Source organism: Planococcus citri, chromosome 3 (genome assembly GCF_950023065.1).
Source record: "Planococcus citri chromosome 3, ihPlaCitr1.1, whole genome shotgun sequence".
Classification (NCBI taxonomy): Eukaryota; Metazoa; Arthropoda; class Insecta; order Hemiptera; family Pseudococcidae; genus Planococcus; species Planococcus citri.
The window spans coordinates 59,590,485-59,602,681 of record NC_088679.1 but is presented as its reverse complement, the minus strand read 5'-3'; the positions used below and the strand labels follow the sequence as shown (position 1 = coordinate 59,602,681).

The 12,197-nt window shown below is 32.6% G+C and overlaps 1 protein-coding gene across 8 annotated transcripts in view; it reads left to right on the top strand.

The window, feature by feature from the left end:
- The window catches only part of LOC135841590 (protein prickle-like), a 511,819-nt gene that overhangs the window by 404,712 nt on the left and 94,910 nt on the right, over positions 1–12,197 (top strand). For all 8 annotated transcript variants that reach the window (XM_065358611.1, XM_065358614.1, XM_065358612.1 and 5 more), the window contains one exon: positions 10,124–10,379. In XM_065358611.1, coding sequence (XP_065214683.1) covers positions 10,124–10,379 — 256 coding nt within the window. The remainder of the gene's footprint in view (positions 1–10,123; positions 10,380–12,197) is intronic.

Below are 12,197 nucleotides of genomic sequence, written 5' to 3'. Positions count from 1 at the left end.
TTTTGAAATTTGATGCCACTTTTAGCACTCTATCAATGATTTTATGAAGAGTAAAGTTATGTTCGCCGTTGAAAATAATTTTATGTTGCCAATCAGCGAACAGTATTTCAATAAATATAGCTAATCAGCAAATAGCAGTTCAAAATGATTGAAAAATTGTTGGCTGTTTTCGTTTTGTTTTGTTTACATTGCATTTGAAACTGAAACCAAACAATTTATCAACCATTACCCAAAAATAGAAATAACTTGTGTTTGAATTCAATTTTATAAAAATCAGGCACCTTTCTATCAACAACAAGTGGAACTGAAAAATCAGAAGAAAAAATTTTTAAATTGATGCTAAATGTCTAAGGTGAGATCATGTTGATTATGTCATCAGAAGTTGTTTATTTGAATGTTCTAATTTACGAGAAATTCATTCAACTTCATTTTCATAAAAGGATAGTAGTAGGTGCATTCTACTTCATACGTTATAAATTTAAAAGTGAGCGTAACAAACAATGGAATCATTAACCAATATGGTGAAAGCAAATGCAAAAACTATTTTGCAATCAGCGATTAGTTGAAAATTAAAAAAAAAGCGTTTAATTCACGGAACACGATAGAAATGCAGGAAATGATGGAAAGGGTTAAGGAACATTTGGATAGCATTAAAATAATCCGAAATTGCATTAAAAAAATTTACGAAATTTCAGCCAGCAAAATGTGTTTAAAGCATCGTAAAAATATGTTACAAATTGCATAAGTAGGTATAAAATGACTGTAAAATATTATTCAAATTACCTATTGAAAATTATTCAAAACTGGTGAAATTTTGTTCAACTCGAAATGTGTTAAAAATTCCAAAACTAACTTGAAAAAGCGGAAAACTCCAAAATTTCCAAAATTGAAAAAATTTCATCTGAGTTTGCCTAAATATCGTAAAAATACGTTGAAAATGATATGAAAACACTTGGAATACAGCAATCAAATAGCTAAGGAGTACTAGAAAGTTATAAACTTGTCTAGATTTGGCAAAAATCGTAGATATCAAATATTGTCGAATCTCATTAAAAGTTGCCTGAAAGTACATAGGTATCTACTTGATGAGTTTTCAAAAAAAAATTTGTAAAACTGAATTGAAACCAAACTTGTTAAAATGATATAAAAACAATTAAATATGACTAAAAATTGGTAAAATATCTCGAAATTGAATCGAAATTTCATGAAAATTGCTGTGCAGGGAGTTTAATGGTCATGGAAGTCAAGAATTTTGCTCGAAACACACTTGAAAATTTTTTTTAACAGTCTTTAAAAGTAAAAAAATTGGAAATTTGTTCAAAAAATAAAAAAAAATAAAAAAATAGAAATAGGAATTCGATTTAATTCTACTAGTAAAGAAATTAATCATATAAAAAATGCACGCTAGGTGGTAAGTACGAGTGCCCGCACACTGCTGCCACCGCCGTGTTTATGTGCCTATTGCACTCTGGCATCTCCCCTATAGGGACGTCGCGTCGCAGTGGCCGCAGCCGTGTACCCTATACATGGTATGTAAGCCTCGACGTAAGCTATAGAAAAAGATAAAACACAACCAAATTGTAGCTACACGGCAAGATCAAAAAAAGTGAATAAAAAATTAATATAACTCATAACTTAAAATTTGAAAAATAAATTTAATTTAAATTAGGTAATATTTTTATTTTAAAAATAATTATTAATGAAGGAACATACCTAATTTTTGATCCTGTAGGCAGTTTGCGCCGATGAAATAGAAACGTTCTGGCGTTCTAATTTTAGAAAAACTGTCGTCGCAGTTTCAAGTTATTTTGGGAAGGGGGGGGGAGCTATTTTCATGCGGTAAAAATGCGAAAAATAAGCCATGAAAAATTCATGATTTTTTTGTCTGGGAGTTTTGTTGTAGATTATTGTACTAGAGTGGTTCTTATTTTCGAAGTTGGGATTTTCCTCTCTCTCAGCCCCCAAAGTGGTGACCTCTGGGGAGAAAATAATTCCCTATTTTTTATTTTTTTTATTTTCGAAAAACTCAGGCCGCGGTGAGCCCCTTAATTTTCAAAAATTTCGTAAAATACAAACTCACTGTAAAATTTTAAAATTTTAAGTTCTGTTATCTCTAAAAAGTCTCTTTTGAGTAAAATTAAGTCTCATGACAATTTTAGCCCCCTCTATTGAAAATTAAGCTGACCCCCTAAAATATCTGTAATTCAATGTAAAATATACGAATTTTCAGCTATTCTAGGAGATTGACTTGGTTTTCTGGGGATGAGGTTAATATCCTCATGAGAATTCATTTCACTCAAAAGAGACTTTTTAAAAGAGTTAAAATTTATTTTTGAATTTTCAAAATTTTGCTTTGAAGTTGGATTTTTGAAAATTGAGAAGCCCACAGAGCCAGAGTTTTTCAAAAATGGAAACAATAAAAGACAGGGAATTATTTTCTCACCAGAGGTCACCACTTTGAGGGTTGGGAGCAGAAAAAATCGCGATAGTATTCAAAGACCACTCTATTATTGTACAAATGTACACTATCCATAAAATTGATTAAAATTTCCAAAATTTGATTGAATAATTTCAGTAAAATTGAGATGAAACTAGGCAATAATTGCTTGAAACATCGTTCAAAGGCGGCTTCAGTTTATTTTCATTTAGCAGGTTTTTTATCACTTTTTTTTATAGCTTCCTGTCTGCATTCGTATGCACTTTGATGCTTCAATTTAATTTTCATAATTTCGCGTCCTGTGCAACGATTGGCTTATCATCATGATGTAAATCAGATTTGTTACAATAAACCATAATCGAGCACCTATCTCAAAATTTGATGAACGTGATTCACGGCTCATTATTGATCTGCATTGTGACTCGACCGAGCATCCTCAGTCGTAATCATTAGTGAATAAAACTGGTTTGTAAAATTTTTCACCAAGGATTGCCTTGTGTTATTTTTTTCCAACTTATATAAACTTATTTCGTTGAAAAAATCCACAGCTCCCCCTCATCATTTTTCTCTTTCCAAAATTTCGATTCAATATTTTAAGACTCTCATTATCGATGAAGCACTTGGAGAGAAATTTTCGAGGAATTATTATAGACTGGCTACTACTTACTTGCTTTAAAAAATAATTTATTGGATAATTCATATCGAATATACCTAGGTATGAGGATCAAAAATTGTAAATATGTTATTTGAAATTTTAATTTATTTAAAGAAAAATAACTAATAAAAAAATTGATTATAAAAATTATTAATAAAATTCATATATTAGGCATAAATTGAATAATAAACATTTTTGGAAAAATTTTTTAGAAGTAGAGGAGAGGGTTTCAAACCAAGTACCTACTCATTTTGGAATACTACGAGACACGACGCTAGTAAGAGTAAGAAGAGTAAGTAGAGGTACATCACACTTACTCTTAGGTAGTCTTATAGTCTGTGTAATATAAACCAAACTCGCGCTAAATGAAGTCAACAGACAACAGCGACATTCCGTCGCGCGTTTTATTATCCTCGTGTAGTAAACACTTGGTTATATACTGAGACTTGGTATCCGAGGTATCATCTGGCGCGTACTCGTATAACAAACTAATTTATATGCGAGATTCGATTTCAATTCGCGTCCGTCATTTACACAGCGAATAAGAGAGTGTATCGCTGAACAGTGAACACTGAACACCGAACAGAGGATGAGATGGAGATCGGAGAACCCCTACTTGAAAAACCAATTAAACGTAGTATATACTCGTAGTTAGTTCGTTTTACACATTTTGATTTAAACAAGCGTTTCTCACTTTGCAGCGTATATTTTAACACTTTTCGTGGTCAAATGTTGACCGAATTGCGTGTTGCGAGTTTTTGAACACGGTTTAATGAGAAACACGTCGAGAGTCGTGGACAGATTGCTAAAATTTGACGCTTTCATAGGTACAGAATGAAGCTGTGTTTTGATGCGATGGAGTTGTTCTGATAGGGAATTGAATTACTCTTGTGTTATTTTTATTTTAGAGTTTTCTAATAAAAATTGTCAAATAGTGTAAAGAAGTATCAACTTGACTACAAAATTATTGTAATTTGCATATTTCGAATTCAATTCTGATGTGCTACGAATATTCAGGCAATTTCTTCTAATCTATTTTTAAAAATTCTTCGAATCATAAAAAATTATTATTTTTCAAAATTTCAAGTTGAGTACAATTTCAAAAAAAAAATTCGGTTTCAAAAATTCTACTCTAATTGGAAATGAAATTGAAAGCTCTTGTATTTAAATTTTAAAATGTAAATTGATGATAGATGGTGTTTTATCAATGTTGCGATAGAGGTGCATGGAAAGATGTGTTGGGCTTAAATCAACACTCAAGTACCCTATTTAGAAATTGAATACGTCCTCGAGCGAAAACCAAAACGCAAAAGCTCTCTTGCAATCGGCAGATAGTTAGCTGATGGCTTATGAACATGAATTCCGCCATAAAAATGATTGTTTACTAATAAAAAAATAAATAAATAAAATGAAATAACATGCAAGATAACTCCACTAAACCGAGTCTTGATGTGCTGAAATGATATTGCTTTTAAATAGCAAAGTTTTCAAAATTCTGTAGATTCAATTTTTATTCTTAAAAAAATCAAAATTTGGTAAGTACTTACCTTCCTAAAATTAAGATAGAATGCAATTTTTCTCCTGGTTCATATAATTTTTGATCTGCAAGTCGATTAGTTGTGGATTCTTAAAATTTTAGAGCCTCCAGAAGATTTTTGATTTTTCTGTTTTGAAGATACGCTCCTCTTTATGACTAGGTAAGTACGTATCTTTCCAAAAATGAAAAAATTAGAAATCAGCAGAAAGTTCTAAAACGACTCGAATCCACCACAAATTGATTCACAGGATCAAAAATAAGGCATAAACCAAATTTCTGCTTTCCACCTGAATTTTATCTTATTTTGATTTTTTTTTCAAAAATAGAAAATGGACCATTCAAATTTTCAATTTTTGTCACCTTGCAAAAGTGATATGAAATTACAAACACTTACCTCCTGCGTTTGGTTTCGTCAACAGGATATTTATTAATTCAGAACGAAGTGTCTAGTGGTGTTATAAAAAATCCGTGACTTATCGATGTTATAAACATTAAAATTCATACAGAAATTACATATGTAGCCTGCAGTTGTTTAAAGGAAAGTTTTGGCTGCAAAACACGTGGATAAGCATCTGCAGGATTTGTTCCAAGCTTACAAAAGTCTGAAAAAATGTCATAAAGTCACTTTTAATGTAGCGTGACGTAATTTTCGCTATTTATTGTTTTGTTTTTTTTTTGATTTCTCAAAAATCATACTTGATATCTAAAAGTTTGCTTCAGTATAGCTCGAAGAGTCGAAAATTACCTACTATTTAACTTTTCCCAAGTCCTAGATGATTCATTCGAATTTCCTAGCATAAGGGTTTTTCCACGTTTTTAAAAGTCAGCGTCACTCTCAAGGCCCAGTCAGAGAGAGAGAGGGAATGGAAAACTTTCCTCTTCTACGGTTTTTTAAAGGCCTTTCTGTAGGTTCTCTATATGAAAAAGTAACGTGCCTTCGGAAAAATTGAGTACCTAAAAATTTGAAATGGCGACTGAAGATTGAACTAGTCCTCATTATTATTATTATTTTCAGGGCTTGAATTTTCTCTGCATGGCACGATTCACCGTCTTACAATTTGCAAATGTTGAACGGACACTCGAAAGAAATCCTTTTGGAGAGATCAGGAGGAGGGGTCTTGGAGGACTTTGACCAAATTCAGACTTTTATTTTTAGTGTTGGAAGTTTTTCAGAAAAAATGTCAATCCCAGGATTGTCTACAGAGAAGATGTGGGTACTCAAAGAGGAGGATTTTTTGAAAAAATCGCTCAAGCCCCTTTCAACGTGTTTCGGGGATAATGGTCCAGTTTTATTAAGTAGATATGATATTCAAGATTTTTTGTCGATCTAGGCTGTTTCTATTAAAATACAAATGGACCAATTTTAGGGTTTTAGTAATGGAATGAAAATTTTCAAATCGTTTTTTTTTGGGGGGGGGGGGGGGTAAATTTGTGTTTTGATAAATTTTCTTCGCATTAATCTTGTTGAAACGTAGAATATATCATTTTTGAAACCGGAAAAACATTGCAGTGGTGCCAATTTTTTTCACCACAATTGCCAATTTCAAAAAAACAAAAAAAATGTTTAATTTTTGAATATTTTTCTCGATTTTTTGGAATTGACAATAATGACCAAAAAATGATCACCACTGCATTGCAAAGTACATAATGTACCTATTCCTCCCGTTTCAGATCTGAAATATTTTTAAAATCCACAAGAATTTGCAGCTTCTAAAAATGGATTTCGGATGTTGCTGATCTTACTCGAAAAAAGATTTTTAACATTTTGAAAGTTGGTGGGTGGAATTTAAAAAGTTTTTTGAAAAAAGATTCTAAAATCGCCCAAAAACCAAGTTATTTTCTTGAAACAAAAATTCACTCAAAAATAAGCCCCCAAATTAAATTAACACTAATTTTTCATCAAAAAAAATATGAGATTTGTTTCACGAATTATAGTATAGAGGTCGCATTTTATGGTTTTTTCGATTTGTTGGGCAAACGGGTCGAATTTTAATAGAACTTGATTTATAAATTTATCAAGATTTGCTATCGATGGATGTAAAAAATTCTAAATTTCGTGCAGTAATAACGATTTTACGAGCATTTTTATTTGCAAATTTTTCCAAGTGTTTCGTTTAAATTGAAATCACTCAAAATTTTCAGTGAGTGCGTAAATTTAAAAAAAAAAAATCAGAATTTTGTGCTCTTTAATATGGGGTTTTATTGAAAAAAGTTGCTGAAATTCAATGTTGCAAAAAGTGAGCTAATTTGATGTATGTATGTATTTGTACATTTTGTAATCACAAGAATGTAAATAAAAACTGAACCTGAAAATCATGCAAATCGCCCACTTTTACAACTTTGATAGCTTTTGAACCATACAAGCCAACGCTTCAAATAAAACACCATTAAGAGAGTCAAATTCCGAACATTTCGGGTTATTTAAACATCGAAGTGCTCTCTGAAAACTTTGAGTAGTTTCAATTTAAAGTAGACATGCAGTAATAATCTGAGAGAAAAATACAGTGCTTATCTATGAAACCGTCATTATTGCTCAAAATTTAGAAAAATTTATACCAATCGATTGTAGATAAATTTTAATATTCTTGAATCTTGTTCAATAAAATTTCATCTGAACGATTTATTTCGTGAAAAAATTTGGAACACGCAATTTTCATCATGCAAATGCGTTGAGAACTATGCTTAAGTGCCTACTTTCTATAGCTTCCTTCAGTGACGTCATATCAGTCCATGGTTGTTGAAAACATTTTCACCAATCTTCTATTTCTGGGCAACCTCTCTCAGTTGTTTATAAAAATGTTGTTTAATACCTACTTACAGAATCGCTGAACTCCATTTGAATCATTTCATGTAGAAGTACTTAATTCAGAAATTCGAAACTTTCACAACATTTTCTTTGAAGATAGTTTTTAAAGATTCGAATAATATCTGACTGAATTTGACAGACACAAAGCTGTGAAGTGGGCACAAAATCTTACCTATTCAGATTCATTCTGCAAGAAATTATTAAACATGATAGGCATGATAGGATTGAGACACATTTTATACATCAAAACTATGCTTAACATGTTCTATTATTTTTAACAGTAAAAGCAAAAAATATAATGGGGAAAAATGTATTTCGATCATCCGCTGGTAAAATATATATGTCAGTCTGAATATGTACGTATGCAATGCACCTTCTGCATATGGTGCCAACACCTGATATGGCCGAATTGACGAATTGTAATACAATTACGAAGGTACTTAGCCTATCATTAAAATTACCTAACACGATATAGATATAAAGAGAGATTAAAAGAACCACAACCTTAAGACGAAGAGTCAAGAAAGGAAGGAAAATGAAAAAAAAAAACATCCCAACAAGAAGACTGCCGAACGAGAAACAAGTGGTACCTAGCAAGTTAAGGTAGGATCGGATCAAAGTAGCGTAACCATTCCCAGGGTTGTTTCGTGCTGGAGACCGGAAAAAGACTGGAGAAATTGGGCGGAAACAAGGTGAATTTGTTTTTGCGCTACATCGAACCCCTTTTATATTGTTTCTCGATGAGGTGCACTCTGCACAGTGCACAGGTCTGTGTTAACTTAAGATATACTACATCGTATATCTCATTTAGAAATCAGTATAAACTTACGAGTAATGAACTGTATATATGTATTAGAGAGAACTATACGAGTAGTTCGAATCGAAGTATACGATATGTACACCTTGAAGATGTAGTATAAAGCTCGTTAATTATCAATAAGCAACTATAGATATAGAAGAACGCGTTGGAGTAATGTAATTATTCGGCCATAAGGATATCAGGTGTAGCTGTGAGGGATAAACGAAGGCGTATGATTGCTTCTGGATATACAGAAGCAACGCGATCTTGAAATTCACGAAAGTAAAAACCCACCATACGTACTACCTCTTTCTCATATCCATGTGTAGGTACATACATACGAGTATAGGATAACGTATAAGATGTACGATGCAATGAATTAAGTTACTTACTCGAACTCGTAGATAAAATAGTTTGTTTTGGTTTTCTTGTGAGCTGTCAAATGGAAGTAGTATAAGGAGCACCGTACACAGTGGATCTAAACTTACGTTAGGTATAGCGTAGCTTGAGATGGGCGGTCATTACGGTGTTTCTTTTTCGACATTCGCCAACTAGTAGGTTTTGTTAGACTACAGATATGTTTGGAATTAGATGGAAAAGAGCTGGAGATTCGTTCGTTGAATATGATGGATGATGGAATATATTTCATTTACGAACTGTGTCAATAAGGTGTACTACGAATAAGGTTGGGCTCCTCTTCTTTTTTCCAAAGCTGCTTCATATAGACCTCGTACCTATAGATGGGTACTTGGTTCGAATGTCTGGCCAACTACGAGTATACTGGTTTGAACGAATAAATGTGTCTATTCCCGAACGATAAGTATTATATGTACAAGTTAAGGTGCAGGTTCTCTTTTCTTTTTATTATTAATTCCGAACAATGAATGTACGAGTATAGTATTTAACGTTATGCTAATGCGTCTTTTCTTCGCATCGCATATACCAACTATACGTACCTATATCGTGTATTTTACATGTAGGTCTAGGTAGATTCTCGATGTAGTTCAATTTTTCCCTTGTAATAATGTAGTTTATGAAAGGCGTGCGGGCTGCCAGGCATTCCATCATTGGTTTTTTCTTTTTACCGAACTCGATGAAGAGAACTTTTAGTAACTAATGAATACTTTCATCGTTATTAAAAATTTATTCACGGTCGAATTCGCGTCTCGTAAATTATACCTATGGTGAGATTTCATATTTGGAATGATACCCAACTCCAGCTCGGTGCCTAGAGAATTATATGCCTGGATCGTATCCAGTGAAAGTACCCGTAGGTACCTTATGTTTTGTTCGTCTTGTATACGTAACTGTGATGCTAACGAATTTGCGATATGTGTGCTTGATGAGGTGTCAAAGGTGATAAGAAATCATAAAAGTGTTGTAAGATCGTATGATAAGATTTGATGCGAGAATTAAGTAACCTTTTTCATCTTCAATTTTTGTTGGTTGTGGAAGAAGAAGGTGAAGGTTTGGGAACGTTGAGCATTGTGTGTGAAACTCGATTTGGTGTTAAGTAAGAGGAGTGTACTTTGATGTCAACTCATCTCTCAAACTCTCTAATGCAATTATTTGGCGTATCATCTGCAAAAGTGGCTGTTGAAACTCTAATGCCACATATTTGAATGAATACAAAAAAGAAAAAAAAATTATTCACCAATTCACCATTTTATCCAACCATATTATTATTCAGCCGCATTCGGAAAATGAATTTGGAGCTCTGTAATGTCCTTCTAGAGCTTTGAGATTCGTTCCAAACACTTCTGAAAAATTGATAAATTGTTTTAATTTAGCAACAGTTATTCAATACATAGGAGAAGGAAAACACTCCATCCCCTAACAGACAATAACCAATTACTAAAGGGATTTTCTGTTTTTTGCCATGTTTACAGAAAAGTATGTAGGAATTGCAAATGCCCTCGTGAAGATCACGATTCGTCACCTACGAGTAGATCACGTTCAACGACAGGGGAGATGTCAGAATCGTTGGGCACATCTTCAGAACCTCCTGTTCACCAAGGTATCGACAAACTGCTGCAACCGAGTAAAAACGTAACCGATCCGCAAAGGCATTCTCAATCCGACGAAGACTCCGGCTGCGCTCTGGAGGAGTACACGTGGGTGCCACCTGGTCTTCGACCCGACCAAGTGAGTACTTTTTGATTGTACAATTTGTCTTTGACTTGGAAACAATACCTTCCGTGCTGAGAAATACCTACTACAGACTACAGCGATTATTGTTCGTCAACTTGACCCATTTTGGCATAAATTCGGTCACATATGGTTTTTGTAACGTTATCCCTTTAGGGTACCTACCTTGTTCAATTGTTCAAATCACAAAAAAGTTGAGCTTTAAAAAAGAACTCGTTTTTGAAAATGAAAGTTTTGAAAAAGCTCACAAGATCCTTCGTTTTCAACAAAACAAATGAATATAAATTGGAAATTTTTTTCTTTCAGTAAAAATGTGTAATCTGAGCAACTAGTTGGTAGTAAGTAATTACAAATTTATTGCAAACACAGAGATGAGTGATTGTGCCCGGCAACGAATTTATAAATTTGAAAATAGATAGAATAGGCTACATTTTGATATAAAAAAATTAATTTTGATTAATTTTAGTGGGTGAAAATGTCAAAACAAAAATGTGAATAAGTTTCATGCAATAATTTTTTTAATATTTTTGAGCTGTTTTGGGTGTTATTTTTTCAAGAAATCGAAAAAAGGACGATTTCAGTCTGTTAGGAATGTTTTACTGCATATTATATTGTAATTTCATCGAATTTGGCGCATTACTCACATAGAAAGCCTCTGTCAAAGGAAATCGATGTCTCAATTTTGGTAAAATTTCCTAAAAGTGTTAATTTTTTTAAATTTCAACATTTTATTACCGATAGTGTGATTTTCAACATTTTTTTCTCATTTGTAAATTTTTCACATGACTTTTTGCATACTGGAATGATATTCTTGGTATTGTCCCATTTGTCTCAGAAATTTTTGCAAATTTTAAGGGGACATATGCTGTCCCAGGACAAATTTTCAAAGTCTATGGCTGGGACATACGTGTTCTCACCTCAATATCTTGAGTGTGAGCTGAGGAAAAAATCTGTAATAAATTTATGTTGCTTAGAGATGCCCAAGGAACGATTTAATGTAAAAAAAATTGGAAGTGGGATGTAAAACCAATAATATTCGGAGCAAAAGTGTCAGTATTTGAAATTTTCTGGTAGATTATTCTGATGGTAATCTTGGGTAAACTGCTGATAGCTACCGTGAACTAACTGTAGTTAATTTAATTTTTGGTAAATAACTGGTAATTTTTGATGAATCACTAGTACTTAATTGTTGGTGAATAACTACATCTTTCTACGTATCAACAAGATGAGAACTGAAAAATCAGAAAAATCAAATTTTGAAATTGATGCTAAATGTCTAAGATGAGATCATGTTGATTTGACCATCAAAATGTGTTTAGTTGAATGTTCTAATTTGCAAGAAATTTATTCAACTTTATTTTATTAAAAGTAGTAGGTAGGTACTTGTACATTCTACTTTATAAATTATAAAAAAGATCACGAAATGACAAATCAGCTTCAAGTTTGGTATTTAAAAGTGAACTTAGCAACCAATGCAACCATCAACCAATATGATGAAAGCAGATGCAAAAACTATCTTGCAATCAGCGAATAGCGAATGGATTCTTGTTATTACTATCTGCTAAGTATTTATGGTCCTCTATATCTTTGATGAATGCTACCCATAATCTTCAGTAAATTACCTGTTTATTTTTTATAGTTTTCGCGCGATGCCAAAAAAACCATTTGTTTTCACTTTTTTATCAATGTCTTTTCAACTTACTTATATAGCCAATCAGCGAACAATATAGCATTCCAATAAAGCCAATTAGAGATAGGATTTCATTATAATGCTTAGCAATATTTTGGCGTCAAATTTGAAAAAGTAACCAGCAG